We start from the raw sequence: 19,772 nt of genomic DNA, 5'->3' as shown, positions 1-19,772 counted from the left end.
GGACCCCTGTACTAAAACGCATTATGACATGGGCTTAGCACATTTCAATGTGCTAAACCCATTTCTAATGCAGCAGTAATTGAAGGTATTTTTCTTTTCTTTTCTTTCAGGTTGTGCACTAAAATTCATATTAGTGCGGGTTACCTTAAAAAAATTAATGTGGGAGCACTTACTGCCTCCTATTTAGGAAGCATTAAGTGCTCCCATGTTAACTCTGTGTTTTCCGGTTAGCGTGCACTGATGTGACTGTGCTAGCTGAATAACGCTTCCATGCCTATTCCACACCTGTTGCCTGCCCATGATATGCCCCCTCCTGAAACAATAACATAAAAAATAGCATGCAATTAATGTGCGCTGACAGGCATATTACCACAAAACACTTTTAAGGCATTTTGCGGTAAGCATGCATTAGCACTTAAAATGGTTTAGTTATAGGGCCTCATAGTTAAGTGTGCCTTTTTTGTGGTCCTATATGCCTGGTTAGGTATCACCCCTAGACCATACCAACAGTAGCTGGCAGTGCCTGGTGGTTAAAGCCAATATTTAATTGCACTGACCAGTCAAGTGCAACCGAATATTGGCATCTGGGCCACTCAGCACGATTTAACCATGCAGGAGCCTCGCTGCCCACTTAAATGGCTTTGAATATGGCGACAATCACATAAACCGTCCAAATTTCGGCGCGATGTTAGTGGCCAGGGTGGTATTGGATTATTAGACCTGAAGAAGCCAAAGTTTTGGTGAAACCTGGATCCTGGTTGGGACAACTTTGATTATATTTGGATACCATCTGATTTACACTTGGACACCCTTTGTTCGGGCCTACTTCATAGAACCTGTTACATGTTGGGAGCGTATTTGCCAAGCTAAGTATTTTTGTGCTCTAATATTGAACTACGCTGTGTTGCAATACTTATGAGGTCTCTATTTACAACTCTGGAAGGTGCAATGATTGAGATAAGGGTGCCTATATGTGTTTTCAATATACACTCCGGGGCACTTAATTTCTGAGCACTTTTCACAAACCAAAAATTTTAATTTGTGGATGGTTTATGTGATTGTGTTTTATATTGTCTGTCCTAAAATATTTATTGAAGATTAGTATCTCCCATTTTTTTATTGAGTATTTGAATGTGGATCCCATGGTGTTGTGACTCTGGGATTACTATTTGTTTAAACCTGAGAAAGATGTTATTCTTTATAACAAGTATTTATTGTTACTGTCGCCCTGTAACGTGTACTATTTCCTTGTACTGTGCATGATGGCATAGCCGCCAAGAGGGGGGGGGGCAGGGGGGACAAAGTTGCCCGTGCCTCCAAGGGGGGCCCGGTGCCACAGTCCCACCCGCCCTCTGTCGTCGACCGTCTGCCACCAGGCCGGGCCCCCTGCATTGAAATCACATCGCCTTTCACCTCCATGTGAAAGCGCTGCAGGCAGCAGGGCAGCAGTTCACCTCTCTTCAGGCCTGCTTCCCTCCCTGTGTCCTGCCCTCATCTGACATAACTTCCGTGAGGGCGGGACACAAGGAGGTAAGGAGGGCCGAAGGGAGGCGATCTGCTGCCCTGCTGCCTGCAGCGCTTTCACACGGAGGTGAGAGGCGCTGTGATTTCAATGCAGGGGGCCTGGCCTGGTGGCGGACGGAGGGGGGGGGGGCGGGTGGAGGGGGGAGCAGTGGCGGCGACCTCGGGGGCGGCGGGGGCGGGGCCCCAGGGGCAGCCTTGCCCTGGGCCCGGCCCAGTCTCAGCGGCCCTGCATGGTGGAGTGCCTTCCCCAAAGAGCTTACAATAGCAGTCTGAACAATGACAAGTAAACTGCATAGGCTGCAAATATGAAAACAGGAAGTACTCAGGAATTACCCACAGGACTGGCATTTGGGGGTGCAACTAGGTATCCTGGACCCCCATGCTATGGCCGGGGGGTGGGGGGAGAGGTCCCAAGCCTGCTTCAACCTAAAAGTGAAAACAGTTTGCTGATGGCCTTTGGGGTCCCCTCTCAAATGTTTGCCCCAGGCCTCAGCAAGTCTGACATTAGTCCTAATCAGTTTATCAGTTCCTAGATAGAGCTGTCTTACCTGCATAATATTCCAAGAACTGTGCATTTCCCTTGCAGTTCCAGACATTGCTCCAGAGAATGTGGGAATTGAGGTACTGAACCGCAGTGCCATAAAAGTCACCTGGTCTCCGGTGCCTAAAAAGCACATCCATGGGCATCTTGGTGGCTACAAGGTGAGTGGGTGAAAAAATCCAAAGAATATAGAGAATTCTCAGTGCCAAAAATATATTTTGGAATTCTGCTGTGACATAGACAGTGTGACCCTTCTCTTCCTCTTTTTTTTTACCTCTCTTTCCTAGATATATTATGAGATAGAGCATAGAATTGGGATTCATGGCAAGCAAGAGTTGCGTTCACGCAGACACACCAAGCACCATGTCTTCACTGTCCGTGGGGACCAGCACCATGCCACAATCCAGGGACTAGAACCATTCAGCCACTACTCTTTGAGGGTTCTAGTCTTCAATGGCAAAGGGGAGGGGCCTCCCAGCCCAGCCAAGTCCTTCCAGACTCCTGAAGGAGGTGAGAACCTAATTCTTCCTTTCTCAACTGGACCCATGTATGGAATCCAGAAGAGCCCTGAAAGCAACATATTTGAAGCATATGGAAGGGTCAGTGGATGGCTCAGGAGTCTTGTTCTTTCCCTCAAGGCATCATTATTTTTCCCAGAGATGCAAAAGAGGTAAAACCTTTTCCTAAAGACCTGGAGCCATTTGAATAATGCCTCTAGCAGTAGCCTCTTTCATAAGGAGCAGACCATATATAACTGTGGGCAAATGCTAATTCTTTCCAACCTGGTTAAAGTGGGGAGTGTTTACATGGTTTTTCTTCCCTTCCAGTGCCTGGGGAGCCAGCCTTCTTGAACCTGAAGCTCATCTCAGACACATCACTGACTCTGCACTGGGACGTGCCCCGCAAGCCCAATGGCCACATCACAGGTTATTTCCTCCAGTACCAGCCCGGTGAGTGCACTTGAGATGGATCGCGGGTCACTGTGCTTACCCATAGGGCACAGTGGAAAACTAAGGCCTATTATTCTTAACAGGGGAACCAAAGAATACTAATTCCAAAATTAACAAATGCCTATTGGGGAATGGTTAGTTGATTGCATTATGTTGCCTGTATTGATGCTGTGTTACTGATGGTGTGTTACTTCCTCCCTTGTTGCAGCTCCTGAATATCAGATGTCACTTCCTGCCCGTTAGGCCTCATTTTCTCTCAGGGTTATCAGAGATGGACTAGACATTTCCCAGACAAACTATGACACATACATAAAACTTAAACAATTTTTAATAGAAATTTCTTTAGCTGTCCCTTTGGCACCAGGCCAGAACCCATTAGTCCCTGTAAAAGGCTGTGAGTCTGCACTTCAGCCCCTCAAATAGCAATGTACCACACCCATTAGCTAGAGGTCGGTGAACTGAGCCAAAAATAGCCAGATATGAGCTACAACAGCTGAGGAGGCAGTGCTCACCAAAATTAAACCTTTACCCTGTATGTGTTTTTGATTTTCTCTGAAAAAAAAGCAGGTTCATCAAGTCATATGAGTGAATCACATGACTGCAATTGACACCAATGGATGACAATTTTTAGGGCTTTCTGGAAAGGTTTCAAGGCTCATACTGCACATGTTTGTACAAGAGTTTTCATACTACCTAGCTCTCCACAGTTTGTTTCTGTCTGTTGGAAAGGTCAAATATTTCCATGTTCAGTGGTGTGCTGGAGCCGGCTCATGAGAGACGTTAGTTAGGTTTTTAAGAATTTTTGGAGCTGGTTGTTAAAGTAGCTACTTTAACAACTGGCTCCCAAAATTTGGGCTTGGATACCCTCCTGGCATCGACATTGTTGTCCTCCTCCCCTGTGGGTTAGGCATCTTCTCTCCCCATTGCCCCCCTCCCCCCCCCCCCCCCCCCCGCCTCATGCAGCACCTCTATGTGCTCACTTTTTGTCCTCCCCCCGCACCTCCTTGTCTCTTCTTGTTCTTCCGCAATTAATTTTTTTAAAACAGTGCTGGTACACATCGGCAGGAACAGGCTGCTTCAGCCAATACTGGGGCCTTCCTTCAACCCTTGGAGGTGGGACAGGCTGAAGGAAGGTCCCTGGGATTGGCTGAAGCAGCCTGCTCTTGCTGATATGTGCCAGCACTGCTTAAAGATTCATTGCAACAGAACAAGAAGAGGCAAGGAGGTGCGGGTGAGCTGCTCTATCCATGTTGTGGTTCTTTATTGTTGGTAGTATTTTTATTTGATCTCTCTTACATTTTTACACATGCCAGCTTGTGCAGCATAGGGATGTACATAGAGGAACTATTGGTTTCATCGGTTAGAGTACCAATTTGTTCTAAATTTTAATTCATTGTGTCATTGGGAGGAGCTGGTTATAGGGACTCCCTGTATTCATGCAGAGATGTTTTCAAATAGGAAAGGACCACCAAAACAGACATGTTATGAAAATCAGGTGCTTACATTCAGACTTACTTACTATTTATAAGTACAGTGTAAGAAAAAAACATTAACTAGGTTTTTTTTTTGTTTTGTTTTTTTATTTATCACTTTTCACATTTTAATTCAAGTACAATTCTTGAAATCAGCAAAGATGACTATTAGTCATTTATAACATAAAGGAAATACTTAGAGCAATCTAGATTAAACAAAATCATGATCTATTTCTCATCTTTAGTCCACAATATGGAGGCAATACTAAACTATACATCAGGAAAATTATAATAATAACAACTAAGGAAAAGGTGGCTGAGCAGAAGGTCCGAGTATAAAACTTTACGGCGTAGAAGTTATTACAGGTCCTGGTAGCGAAACGGGTGAACCAGCTAACTTAGAGTCCAAAAAAGAGCTCAATTGTTTAGAATCATAAAATATATATTTAACAGAGTTTAACTTTATAACACATTTGCATGGAAAGTTTAACCAAAACAATGCTCCCAATTGCAATGCTTTTGGTCGAAGTTTAAGAAATTCCGGTCTTTTCTTCTGCGTTACCTTTGAGACATCTGGATACATTCTTATATTATAACCTAGGAAATTCTGTTCTCTATGCAAAAAATATTGCTTTAGTATCCAGTCTCTATCAGGTTGTAGAATAAATGTAACTTTGAGTGTTGCTGACGTAAGACCCGCCATATCATCTTCTATCATTTGTGTCAGGTTTACATCCCCAGTTTCTACTGGGGGCATTACTCTCTCTACTTGCTCGGAATCTCTCTTCAGAAAAGACGTTACATAAAATATCTTGGAGATAGGAGGATATGACTGTTCGGGTACTTTCAATACTTCTGTAAGATATTTTTTAAAAGTAATAAGAGGTGATATAGACAGCTGCTTTGGGAAATTTAACAGTCTAAGAATATTTGAACGTTGGTAGTTTTCAAGCATTTCAACCTTATTTTGTAGGTATAAGTTTTCCTTAATCAGGTTAACTTGCAGCTGTTGGCAACTTTGTATAGCTTTGGAATTATTTTCATTAGCTTTACTCAAAGTTTCCATTTTTTGATCCAAAGAGGGTAGTTTTCCAGACAAGGATTCAATCTGTTGATTAACAAATGTGAGTTTCAAACCAAAAGAAGCTTCTAGACAAACTAGAGCTTCCCAAATTGACTCTAAAGTTATCTCCTTTGGTTTTTGGGGTAATAAGGACTTACTTGGTAAGCCTGCAGTTGGATTCTTCGGTAGCTGGCTTCCTCCCGTCGCCAGATTTTCTCCAGAGACACTCTCCCCTTGTTCACCCGCTAATGCAATCGCGGGGTCCATCGGCGTCTGTAATCCCGTAGCAGCGCCCGTGCCAGGAGACCCCGTTGACGTCCGAGCGTCCTGAGTCTCCTGAGTTGCTTCCGGGGTTTCCGCCGGCATCGGGGGAGGATTACGCTCTTCGGGGCTCCATGATGTTTCAGCTTCAAGCCGCGAAAATGGGAGACCTCTCTCCATATTCGCCGGCAGCGAAGGCGACGCTCCCAAAACCGTACTCGGCACCATGAAGCGATCCAAAGTTCCAAGAGGGGGCATAGATTGCACCGCCGGGCAGGTGCGTTGTCTGCCTCTTCTTTTGGGCATCAGGAAATCAGGTTTCAAGGAAAAACGAAACGTAAGACAGGAGCTACTTCACTTGCGACTTACTCAGCCGCCATCTTGCCTCCCAATCTTCGCACCCAAGAGAACACCAACATTAACTAGGTTGAAACCTGGGAGCATTTAACATCTTTATTCCCTGTGCCTATATCAAAAGGAAAAAATGGCATGTGGGAACTTGCATCTTTTGTTTTGTGGATTGCAGTGGTATATTATAAAAATGCACTTGCCTTTTTTATTACTACTGTTTCAAAAAGATGTATTGAATAATGAGGGAAGGGCTTCTTTCATGCAGAAGTTTGGTATAGAGTCAGTCTAAATGTGCCAACATTGTCCAGTTCAGCACACTATTAGCTGCCAAGTTTGTACAAGATTAAATATGTTCAATGGAAAATAAATCTGTTGGTGCAGGCTGCTTGTTATGTGAATGTTCTATCACTGTTTCATTATTGCTACCAGTACAGTGAAACCTCGGGTTTTGTCGATAATTCGTCCGAAAACTATCGACGAAAACCGAAACCGACGAAAACCCAGGCAACAAGCAATTTTTCTTTTAAATGAATAAAAAAGAGTAGTGTATAGAATAAATGAACATTTAACATGGCATTTACCTTTCTGAAGACTCTTCTTGGTGTATGGAAGATGGAGAGAGAGGAGCAGAAATTATTGTTTGGAAGGGGGATCCCCCTCCATAAGGACACTATCTGGGGGGGGGGGGGGGGGGGGGGGGTCACTTCCCTTCTTGTTCTTTTGCCACTAGGACCAGCTTCTGGGGGGGTCACTTCTCCTCTTGTTCTTTTGCCACTAGGACCAGCTTCTGGGGGGGTCACTTCCCTTCTTGGATGGTGACTTCCTGTACATGCGGGCGATTTCAGCAATCTTAATGCCACTCTCGTATTTTTCAATGATTTCCTTCTTCAACTCAATCGTGTTCCTGTCCTTCTTCTTTGAAGGACTGCTGCCCATAGAAACTTTTTTGGGTCCCATGATGAGAGCAGGGACTTTGATACAGGCACTCAATCAGCTGTAGTAGTAGTGTGGCAAAACGACGAAATTTGGGTCCTAATACCAGCAGGGACTTTGATACAGGCACTCAATCAGTAGCAGCAGTATTGTGGCAAAACGACGAAATTTGGGTCCGAAAACAGCAGCAGTGTGATCCCACAACCGGAAACAACGCCCCAGAAGAATGCCCCAGAAGAACGACACGTGAGAACGCAAGATTAGCTGCGTGGTCACGCCGACGAAAACCGAGGCAATTGACGAAAACTGAGACTAAATTTTTGCAAAATAAATCGACGATAACCAAAACCGACAAAATCCGAAGTCAACGAAAACCAAGGAGGTTTCACTGTAATTACATATTAAGGGCATTTGCTATAAACTTTGTTTTAATTTGTTTATCCAGTCCTTACATTCACATGTTTTTGCTTTTTAAACCCAAAGGTAAATCCTAAGGGTGGTTGAATAATTAGGTATAAAATGTGTTTTGTCTTTACTTGTTTTGGACTGCTTTTGGTCCTGCTGATCTGTACATCTGCTGTCTGGAATTTTGGAAGATGGAAATGAGAAAATAATTAAGTTTTGGATGTTGAAGTTGTTGTTTACTTTTGCAATATGTGTATGGATGCCCTCAAGAAAAACCTCACTCATTGGCCTTCAAGCTCCAGAATAGCTGTGGTAAATCTCCAGCTTTGAGATGGACCACCCTTGGTGTCTCTGAACTCCTTTACCTTTGCTGGCAGGGATACCAAGCTCTGCCAACCAAATAAATGGATTGCCACTGTTCCTCACTGCTTTTTTATGGCTCTGAGCAGCATGCCAGGACTTCTCAAGCAAGTATGCATGAGAATTTCTGGCATGCTGCTCAGAGCCAGAAACAAGCAACGGGGAGAGGCAGTAGTCCATTTATTTGGCTGGTAGGCAGGGGTGTGCTGGTAAATTTTTAACAACAGGCTCTTTCTCCGGACGTAGCCAGCTCTGCAGTTGGAAGGGCCAGGGGTGGCCGGGGGAGGGGGGAAGCAACACTTGCCTCTCTCTCCTCCCTCCCTTTGTGCAGGCACGCTAGGCATACCTTTGCTGGCAGCCAATAAATGGACTGCCACCACTCCCAACGTCTTGCTCTGAGCAGCATGCTAGAACTTCTCTCACATGCTCGAGAAGTCCCAGCCTGCTGCCCAGACCTGGAAACAAGGAGCAGGGAGCAGTAGTAGTCTATTTACTTGGCTGGCAGGGCTCAGCATCCCTACCAGCAAAGTAAAAGAGAATTCAGCAGGAGGCCCAAGCCCACATTTTGGAAGTCAGTTGTTAAAGTAGCCATGGAGGGCCCTACTTTAACAACCAGCTCCCAAAATTCTTAAAAACTTAACAACCGGCTCTTGCGAGCCTGTGAGTGCCTGCTCCAGCACACCACAGCTGGTAGGGCTTGGCATACCTGCCAGCAAAGGTATGCCCAGCATGCTCTCATGGAGGGGAGGGAGGAGAGAGAGGAATGTGTTGCCCCCCCCCCCCCCCATCCACCTCAGGGCACCCCTAAATTGAAGGGCTGGCTATGTCCGGAGAGAGAGCTTGTTGTTAAAAATTTCCCAGCCCACCACTGGCCATGTTTCACCCTCAGGCTGCTTCAGGGGTAAAACATCAATAAAAATTTGATGTGTTCAATCTTTGAATTGAGAATTATATTAAAAAGATTATTGTATTCCAAGAAAAACATTTAACCTCTGATACAGATGCTCACTCAAGCAGCATTCATCTTTATCACTTCACATTGCAAACAGGCAGCATAATAGCTATGTGAAGTGATAGCACTGAATGCTGCTTGAGGGATCATCTGTACCCAGGGCCGGTCTTAAGGCGAGGCGACCGAGGTGGCCGCATAGGGCCCCGCGCTCAGTGGGGCCCCGCGCGGCGCGCCTAAGGTCGCCCCGCCCCGACCGCCCGAGTTCCAGTCCTCCCTCCCTCGGATGGCGCGCGACGGCGGAGTGGTGGGGGCGGTCCGCCCCGGATGTCAGCGGGTGGGGGGTGCCCTGCACCCACTGCTCCCACCCTGTCCTACCTTTAAAAAAAGAATTTGGTAGCGCCGGAGTGACAGACAGCGCCTCCCATCTGCCCTGCTACTAAAAATGTCTTCGACGTCGTCGTTGGGCCTTCTCACATTGAGTCCCGCCCTTCTCTGAGGTAACTTCCAATTACCGCGCGGGTGGGCGGGACTCAATGTGAGAAGGCCCAACGACGACGTCGAAGACATTTTTAGTAGCAGGGAGGGCAGACACGAGGTGCTGCCTGTCCCTCTGGCGCTTCCAAATTCTTTTTTTAAAGCCAGTGAGGGTGGTGGGCAGCAGGAGAACAAAGCTCGTAGTTAGGTAGGTCGGGGGGGGGGGGGACTCAGATGGGAGAAGGGTGTGTGGGGTGGGGGTTCTCAGGTGGGGGAAGGGTGGGGAGGGGGTTCTCAAATGGGAAGGAGACTACTACTTAACATTTCTAAAGCTGAGGTGGGGAGGGGATTCACGGATAGGAGAAGGGGGTGGGGAGGGGGTTCTTGGATGGTTGAAGGGGATGGGTGGGGAGGGGACTGGGGTTCTTGGATGGGAGAAGGGGACTGAGGAGGGAGTTCTCGGATGTGAGAAGGGGACGGGTGGGGAGGGGACTGGGATTCTTGGATGGGAGAAGGGGACCGAGGTGGGGAGGGGGTTCACGGATGGGAGAAGGGGGTGGGGAGGGGGTTCTTGGATGGTTAAAGGGGACGGGGGGACTGGGGTTCTTGGATGGGAGAAGGGGACTGGGGAGGGGGTTCTCGGATGGGAGAAGGGGGCAGGCACTGGGGTCTGAGAAGGGGCCATATGGGAAAATGGGGGCCATGCCTGGGGCTGCTGGGAAAATGGGGCATGCGTGGGTCAGGTGGGAGAATGGTTCTGAAAAGGGGGCCCTAATACAAGGCATGTGGATGAAGGGGGCTGGAACTGGGGGCTGAAAAGGAGGGTAGGTGGGATAAGGGGGCTAGTACTGGGACTGGAGGCTGAAAACGGGATAGGGAGAAGTGGCTGGGGGGCTGAAGCTCGGGACTGGTGGGAGAAAAGGGCTGGGGCTGAAATGGGGGACTGGTGGGATAGTGGGGCTGGAACTGGGGACTGAAAAAGGGGCGGAGAGAGGGGCAGATCCTGGATGGGGTAGCGAGAGGGAGGGCAAACCCTGGATGGATGGGAGAGGGAGGTCAAATTGTGGATTGAAGAGGCAGAGAGAAAGGGCAGACAGTGGATGGCAGGGATAGAAAGGGCAGACAGTGAATGGATGGGGGAGAGAGAGAGGGCAGACAGGGGCAGATGGTGGATGGATCATGGAAGGGGCAGAGATAGAGGGCAGATGTGGATGGAAGGGGCAGGGAGAGAGGGCAGACATTGGATGGAGGGGACAGCAGAGAGGGCAGACACTGGATGACAGATGCTGGATGGAAGGAAAACAGTGAAAAGAAGATGAGGAAAGCAGAAACCAGAGACAACAAACTGTAAATAAAATATATATTTTTATTTTTTTGCTTTAGGATATAGTATTGTAGCTGTGTTAATAAATGTTTATAAATAGAACATGTAAATAAGGTAATCTTTTTATTGGACTAATTTTAATACATTTCGACTTAACTTTCAGAGAAGAAAACCCCCTTCCTCAGGTCAGGATAGGATACTGTAACAGTACTATACTATACTGAGGAAGGAGATTTTGGCCTCTGGAAGCCAAATGTATTAGTCCAATAAAATGGTATTATTTTATTTTCTATATTTGTTTTATTTCTATTTGTTAATTTGTAAAGTGGTGATTGGTATTTGTTAGTTTTTTCAAATTTACATCTGCTGTCTTTATATTTTGCACAGTACTAGGGGTCATTTTCTGTTTCTGTGGTGTTGAATTGTATGCAGAGTCTGGCATCTTGGGGGTTCAGTTTAATTTTTGTCTAAATAGAAAGTTTAAATATTACTACTTATTCTATAGTGGATTAGGGTATATCTGTGTTTGTGAAAAAGACATGGCTTTCAGTTGGCATTGACTGTGCAGGATCGACGATCTGTACTATTCTGTCTGGTTTCATTTTACAATAGGTGAATTGATGTTCTAGTGCTCACTGTAGTGTTTTAAGATGTTTTCCTTTTCTTTGTGTGATTCATAGAAATGACTGCTTATGGTATGGTAGAATTGCTCAATAGGTCCTGAGTGTTTTGTATTCTCGGCATACCTAGTACTGGATTTTGGAGGGGGTGTTAAAAAATGACCGGGAGGGAGGGGGGCCTTGGAGCTGGGAGCCCTAGGGGGGGGAAGCCCTGGAGCTGGGGGCTCAGAGGGAGCAGCCCGGGAACTCAGAGGGAGGGGTAGCCGGCCCTGGAGCTAGGGTGGGGGCGGAGTTAGGTGGGGGCAGGGCTAGGGTGGGGCCCCATCAAATTGGTCTGCATAGGGCCCCGCACTTGCTAAGACCGGCCCTGTCTGTACCAGAAGTTAGATTTTTTTTCTTGGAATACAATTATTTTCTTTTAATAGAACTCTCAGTTCAAATACTGAACATGTCAATTCTTTATTAATGTTTTCCCCCGATTCAACCTGAGAGCGAAATATGGCCAGGTCAGGTTTTATATTTGTTTTTTTGTTTTTTTTAAATAAATTTGTCTTGTGAATTTAGGGCCTCTTTTGCTAATTTCCGCTAGCGATTCCCATGTGGCAAATGAGAGGAAGCACATTCAATTCCTATGGGTTTCCTCTCATTTTCTGTGCCGGGAGTCACGTATGCAGTTTAGTAAAAGAGGCACATAATCATCCTTGTATGGAGTACTCCATTTTCATTCTTGTCTCTGTACTGCCCCTCCTCTGTGTGTTCCTTGCTGGAAGGGTCCAACATCTGAGAGCTTTTTCCTCAGTTACCCTGCTGTTTGGCCATTTCTCTTAACCTGTCTTTTTTCCTGTGCTCTAAAGCCCTTCTGACTTCTTACAATTTTTGTTTCATAAAATAAACAATTGATACAACACAAATATATTTTAACAATCAATACATCTTACAAATTAAACACATTACGTTAAAATCAGTTGACAAAATTTTGCACCACTGAACTCACCTCAGAGCCATCACCGTAAACATGTCTTTGGAAAAAAATATGTCTAAGGATCAAAAATGTTGTCATCCATAGGTGAGATACCACTTATATACATCCCTTCGTGAAACTGATTTAGAACCAGCACCACTTGTACATACAGTCCCTTGATTTGACACATGCAGCAGATAAAGCATTAATGCAATCATATCTCACCTATTATTTCTGTTAACAGAATTAATAAAGATTCTTTTAAACTAATAGAGCAGTGGGCTGAGAACCAAGGTGGCCAAGTGCCAATCCCACTGCTGCTCCTGCAGTCTTGGGCAAGTCACTTAACTTACCATTGTTTCAGGTTGTGAGACCTCCAGGTACCGGGAAATAATGTACCTGAATGTAATTCACCTTTAGCTACTGCTGAAAAAGGTGTGAGCTTTATTCAAATTTTCATAGTAGTATAACTTTTAAAATAAACGAACTTGGTTAAATCGTTCCTCTGAGACAAGCAGTATAATCTTGCTAAAACGCTGGTGTTAGGATTTCCTGCTTCAAAAAAGTTTGCATGCTCCAATGTCTTAATGAACTTCACTGCCCTTTGCCAGGCTAGTGTAGTTATTAGGAAAAGCACTACATAGAAATATTTCCTGAAAAATGTAAAATAAATGGCTATTTGTGAGGTAAAATGATTAGAAATAACACATGAAACAATTGAGATATCCCTAAAACTTCTCAGATACTGTGTATGCAATTACAAATTTATTGAATAGACATACAATAAATAAATCTAAAATGGATTCAAAATATACATGTAAATATCTATCTGTATAGATATAGGGGCCTTTTCCCTAAGCTGCATTAAGGGAAAGAGATAGGGGATGGGATTTGATATACTGCCTTTCTGTGGTTACAATCAAAATGGTGTACATATTATATACAGGTACTTATTTTGTACCAGAGTCACAAGGAGGAGCTGCAGTGAGAATCAAACCCAGTTTCCCTGGTTCTCAGGCTACTGCGCTATCAGGCTACTCCTCCTGTAGCTAATGCAGGTTTTATCATTCAGTAGACTTTAGCTAATGCCTGTGTAATGAGTTAAAAAAAACAGCCAGCCCAGTAAAAATCCTGTGTTAGGTGCCTATCGTAGGAGTGGGTGGAACTTGGGTGTGACGTGGGCGAGTAGACGAGTGGCTGACTGTGACAACTGACACATGGGTCATTCCCACTTGCTAGCTGTCACAATTACCTACAGTGTAGCTCCACTTACTAGTGCAGCTGCACTACCAGCAATCCAACAGCATGGCCACAGCCTGCCCCCCTCCCAAATCTGATTCCCCCCACCCCCCAACATCTCCTCTCCCCTGATCAGCTTCCCCAGACCCCTGATCCCCTTGATGCTGGTGGTTGGGAGGCGGGGATAGTGCTGGGCAGACTTATACGATGTATGCCAGAGCCGGTGGTTGGGAGGCGGGGCTGGTGGTTGGGAGGCGGGGATAGTGCTGGGCAGACTTATACGTTCTGTGCTCTGAAGAACACAGGTACAAATCAAAGTAGGGTATACACAAAAAGTAGCACATATGAGTTATCTTGTTGGGCAGACTGGATGGACCGTGCAGGTCTTTTTCTGCCGTCATCTACTATGTTACTATGTATATGTTACTAAGACTGAAAGAAAGCAAACAGCTCATAGAATCCATCTATGGGGAAGGCTAAGTTGTTCCATATCTTCTGGATAGGAAGGGATAACTGTATATTGTACATTCTGGAAATCCCTTTTAATCACTTGTCCAGAAGAACTCTAATGCTCAATCAACACCAGGTCCCATTTAGGTCACAAATCTCCCTGCATACCACAATGGTCAGGCCTCTCCCACATCAGGTCAGAGGGCAGGGATTTTTGTGTATGTACCTCCTGATTATCAAGCAGACTGGATAATTTCATTCCATGCTGAATCTAAAGGCTGTGAAGAAATTCCTAAAAACAGACGCATAGGAGCAGACACCCACAGGCTGTCTTGCTGGCATCATAACCTTTCTAAACAAACAAATAGATAAATCCAAACAGTGCAACACCTGGCTGCTGCAATCAGTACAGTTTGTCACCAGTTACCCAAAATTCAATTTAAGTCAATCACGACAACTGGAATTTAAAGAGGCTTTGCTAAAAAGACTCGCCCCAAGGTCAATCTATCCATCAAAAGGGCCACTGATATAATGGCTTCAGTGGGAGAGGTTCAGAGTCAGCAGATATGTTTAGTCCATTTTGAGGATATTGGGGCTTATGGCTTCCACAGTCTTGTCATTGCTATATGATGTCTCCAGATAAACCAAGCACAATGGATCCTGAAATTCCAATGGAATCAACGTGCATAGCAGCGATGTACAGTTAGGTCTTTAAGGGATTCAGCGGATCCCCAGCCTGCTGTGACACTACCTGTTTTTTTGTTTTGATTTTTTTTTTGCAACGTTTGTGGTGCCAACCCCACTGTAATTGTGACAGAAACCAGAGGTACTAAGAATAAACACTATCACAGTAATTTGTCTGATTAAGGTAAGAACACAACAAAGAAATGCGAAGACTAGCAGTCCGTGATCTCAACAATATGAGAGAATCATAAACTGAGGTTTCCATTTAAATATCTGTGATAATACATCAGATTCTGGAGTTAACAGATTCCAAGCCAGACACTCCATCTGGGAGGGGTTATGTGGGTGCCATTCAGCCCCTCTTGTTGTTTGCAAATTTACTGAATCCCTTACTGTGAATGTCACCACATGCCATGCTGCACAGGGACTAGAGAAAATTATCTAGTCAAGTATTCCAATTAAGAGAACAAGAGGAAAATCTGTCACCACAGGGTATTTTTTATTAGTAAGTTATTTGCCCTAAACAACCATTTCTCTGTAGTTCAGTGAGAAGCAAACTCAAAATAAGAGCATAAAATATACCAAAGAATCTTAAGGCCCTTTTTATTAGTTTAGCATCCCTACTCCCTTATCAAGTTTAAATAACTAAAGAACTCACCAAGATTAAAATGCTATCTGGGTGCTATCTGGTCTTTTGCACTGGGTGCAACAAGACAGCAAAGATGACACAAAAATGGGCGGACGACGTTGCAGTCAATTAAAATTTTTATTGCAGATAATTCTGGGTTAAACAGTTGATTCTGGACTCGACACAGCTCTGTTCCGGCTGGGTAGGCCTGCATCAGGAGTCTCATACATCAAAATAGAGTCATCCACTTATAAAATGATCACAATGTCAGGAAGCGTATGCTCCGGTCTTGAAAAAAAACTAGACAAGTTTGAACTAAATACGATTTCTTGACTGGAGACACTGCTTGTCTAGGTATTTTTTCAAGACCAGAGCATACGCTTCCTGACATTGTGATAATTTTACAAGTGGATGACCCTATTTTGATGTATGAGACTCCTGATGCAGGCCTACCTTATTGCAGGGATGCAGGAGCTCAGGCTTTGAGCGCTGCACCCAGGTCAGGTTTTCAGAGTGATGCCCACTTGCTTTTGTCTCTGGCACTGCCATCTTCAAAAATGGCAGTGCATGGCCCTGTGCAGTGCATTCTGGGATTCACCAGGCATCATTCTGCCATATTAGGCATTGTGTCACTTTCCTCTCATTGGACTTCCGTCCTGTGTAGCTGGCACATCACATACTTCATGCCAGGCCTCATTTCCTTTCTTTTTTTTGCTGTGTTTCCTGTAAACAAATTTGTCACTTCCTCCCTGCTGCTTCCTTATAGCTGGCATATAACTTCCTCCCTTGTTGCACTTACTGTGCGGTCTGTGTGTCACTGTCTTCTTGCTCATATCCATTTATTTTTCTTTCTAATACAGTTAACAAGACCTATGCGGGTGTCCTGACCAACATCAACATTTCAGACCCACACCAGCGGAGATGGACACTGCAAGATCTGGACCCAAAGGCCTTGTACAAGTTCTATCTGCGGGCCCTAACAGCAGCGGGTGAGGGGGTCCCCCTCATCATTGAGGGCAGCACAGTGCAAGAAGCAGGTATGAAAAAAATCCCCTACACTGTCTCTTATTCCAGGAGCTTATGACCTGGTTCTGCACATAGAGTTGGCTACCAACACACATTCTGTATCATGCAGATTCTGTATCTATAACTGGCAGCCTGTAGAGGTGAGAGTGCTTTTCAAATTGACATGCCTCCTTTTCAAAGCACTACAAGGACTTATCCCCAGCTACCTGCTAACTCACTTCTGCTTTCCAACCCCAACCAGAACTAGAAGACAGGAAGCTGCCAACTTTTCCTCTTTCCCCTCATCCAAAGATAAGAAGAGGCTAGCTCTTTTTGACAAATCTTTTGCCATTCAAGCGGCCAGACTTTTGGAAAAACATTGCCGGAACGTTCTGTCCCTTACAACCATACCTCACCTAGGTCCAGAAAAAAGTAGTGGCATTAGCACAGTAGTTCACTCTGAAGAAAGAGAAATAAATGCCTAGTGGCGCATTTTCTTGGTGGTTTGCTCCGCCCTAGTCATTTATTTCTCTTTCTTCAGAGCGGACTTTTACTGTGCTAATGCCACTACATTTTGAGCTAAAACTCTTGCACAGTGTTGCTTGAATTGACCCCTGAGGCAGGCATTAATTACGCTGAAATATGGCCCATGTCGGGTCTTTAATAAAGCACACTTGTTCCATTCTTGAGAGCCCTTTGTGCGGGATTTGGAATTTTCTTTGGAACCTTCATTAAAGGTATTGGGGATTTTGTTGGACCCTCATTTGACTAAGAAGACTCAAATTATACAGTTATCCAGGAAGGTGTTTTTTTCAGGCTGAGACAGCTCCAACTGAGACAGCTTGTTGAGTAAAATCTATTTTCAGGGGGTGGTTCAGGGGCTGGTGCTGTTTCAGCTTGATTATTGCAGTGCTCTTTATACTGGATGTTCTCAGTCATCTATGTGACATCTGCAAATTGTGCAGAACACGGCCGCAAAATTAATTTGTGGAAAACATAAATTTGATCATGACACTCCTTTATTGAGAACTGTTCATTGGCATCCAATTGAAGCACAATGTAAATTTAAGCTTTGTACTTTTATCCACAAATTATTCTATGGTTTTCTCCCAGATTATTTGGTGGAGTTATTCAATGTAGGAACAACAATTCATTCTCTTATATCGGGAGATCGTTGCTTATTGCAGTTTCCTTCTGTAAAATATGTGAGGTACAAGTTTATTCATAGTTCTAGTTTTGTTTATTGCTCAGTGCAATGTTGGAACGCTCTTCCTTTGGAGCTGTGATTGGTAGAATTCTATTTACGATTTCGTAAGTTGTTAAAGCCTTACTTAATTTCTATTCATTTAATGTAATTTAGTTTTTTTTATGTACTACTCGAGTTAGTTTAGATTGGTTTAGATATAATTTTTGTATTTCCAGTGATGGCCTAGTTTTCATCTACATTGTAATCCGCATTGATCCTTAGCTGGTATATATCGGAATATAAATACTGTTGTATTGTATTGTATTGTATTTTTTTCTGGGCTGCTTGTGCTATGTACTTTGACCCTCTCCATTGCATGTTGCTTCCCACTTACATGCACAACTTGTAGAAAAATCTAAGTAGTGCGTATTGTTTTCCACGGTTAAGTGTACCCATTTACGCCTGCTGTAGACTTGGCATGGGTGGGACCACCTACATGTAGGCACACGGATGCAGGTTTATGCTAGTATTCTATAATAATATCTGGGCACCTGGATGTCGTTACAGAATAGGCACTTCCTGCACTGCATTGAGGTGCCACCGTCTAAGCACCCCTTTATAAAAGTGCCTCATATTATTTAACAGTGACACTTAGTGGTAAGATCTAGGGTCCACAGTAGCCTGGCGGGAGTTGCGGTTTGTCACACCCTTGCTGTGTGCTATTGCCGCAAGGGCTGGACTAGGTGAGTTAAGAGGAGATATAAAACAGGGGGGAAATCCCTGGATAGTTATGAATGAAGGCTCATGGTGTCAGACTAAAGCTCTGGTTCTGATTGTGTAAGAAGCCCCAATGAGCAGGCAGACACTGCTAGGTTAAATAAGGTACATGGAAATTACAAATTACGACCTGCAAAGGGGGAGGGGGGACTAAATCTGGTCTGGCTCAGCCTGTGCTAGGTAACATAGGGCCATGTGAAAGCCTTAAATGAAAGTATCGTACATTTCATGTTACCTTATATGTATGAAGTACTTCACTGAAATCCATCTCTTGGTTCCTCTTGAACTGTCTTTCCTTATACTTCCCATAGAGTTCCCTCCTGTCCTGAACATCACCTTCCATTCTGACGACAACTCCACAGTCATCCAGTGGACACCACGAGAGGGCCAGAGCAACGTGGAGGTCCGGGTCCGCTACCTGAAGAAAAATGGTAAGAGCCACAGTGGCTGGGCCACCATCCAAAAATGAAAAAAGAATGGGGACAAAATACAGAGTCTTGCAAAAGTCTTCACACTCGTGTGTATTACTCACTTTCTGCTGTCTAAAAAATACAATTCAAAATGCATTAAAGTAGGAGTTTACTTCACTGATTTACACAACATACTCTACACTTCAACATGAAAGAACAATTAGAGAATAATTCAAAACATAAATAAGAAACCAAAAAGTCTTGGTTGCATAAGTCTTTATGTCTTATGTCATAGCAACCCAGATTAGTTTCAGTTCCAAAAGTTGCCTTAACAGGAACTATTATAAATTAAGAACATAAGAATTGCCATCCTGTTTCCAACAATTGCCAATCCAGGTCACAAATACCAGGCAGAGTCCGAAAAAGTACAAAGATTCCATGCTATTGATCTCAGAGATAAGCAGTGGTTTTCACTGGTCTAGCTTAATAACAGTTTTTGGACTTTACTTCCAGGAATTTGTCCATACCTTTTCAAACCTTGCTATGCTAACTGCTTTTATCGCATCCTCTAGCAACAAGTTCCAGATCTTAACTAAGCATTGAGTGAAAAAATATTCTCCTATTATAAATGCATTACTATACATAACTTCATGGTGTTTCTATGCAGTTTCTGAAAAAATGTAGTTACATATCTGTAGCAGGTGTTCTCCGAAGACAGCAGTACATGTATTCTCACATATGGGTGACATCATCCAACGAAGCCTGGTGTGGACGCACAATATCTCTTTAAGAGGCCTTTGGCAGCATACCACTGCACATGTGCCTTCCTACCTAACCCATGAGCGTGGGACCAGCAGTACAATACTATAGCTGAAGGAATGCAACTCCAAGGGGAAGTGGGAGGGGATGTGAGAATACATGTCCTGCTGTTCATGGAGAACAGTTGCTGCAGGTAAGTAACTTCGCTTTCTCCGAGGACATGCAGGACATTGTTTCTCACATATGGGAGTCCCTAGCTACCAGGCTCACCAAAAGCAACATTAGGCCAAGAGAAACGCAAAACAATGAGTCCCTGGAAAAGCATATAATCCAAAACTATACATATACTGGTATTGAAGGTGCAGCCTGGGACAGAAGAAAACAGGCATAGGAGGTTGTAGGTAGTTTCTAGACACCAAACAAACTCTGTAATTTATATGTAG

General features: G+C 44.4%; 1 protein-coding gene across 1 annotated transcript in view; it reads left to right on the top strand.

The window, feature by feature from the left end:
- The window catches only part of L1CAM (L1 cell adhesion molecule), a 302,701-nt gene that overhangs the window by 234,481 nt on the left and 48,448 nt on the right, over positions 1–19,772 (top strand). The window contains 5 exon segments of the mRNA XM_030194088.1: positions 2,111–2,226; positions 2,353–2,575; positions 2,893–3,015; positions 16,053–16,229; positions 18,472–18,591. Of these exon segments, the coding sequence (XP_030049948.1) occupies positions 2,111–2,226; positions 2,353–2,575; positions 2,893–3,015; positions 16,053–16,229; positions 18,472–18,591 (759 nt within the window).

This window comes from Microcaecilia unicolor, chromosome 2 (genome assembly GCF_901765095.1).
Source record: "Microcaecilia unicolor chromosome 2, aMicUni1.1, whole genome shotgun sequence".
Lineage (NCBI taxonomy): Eukaryota > Metazoa > Chordata > Amphibia > Gymnophiona > Siphonopidae > Microcaecilia > Microcaecilia unicolor.
This window is presented reverse-complemented; position numbering and strand designations above follow the sequence as displayed.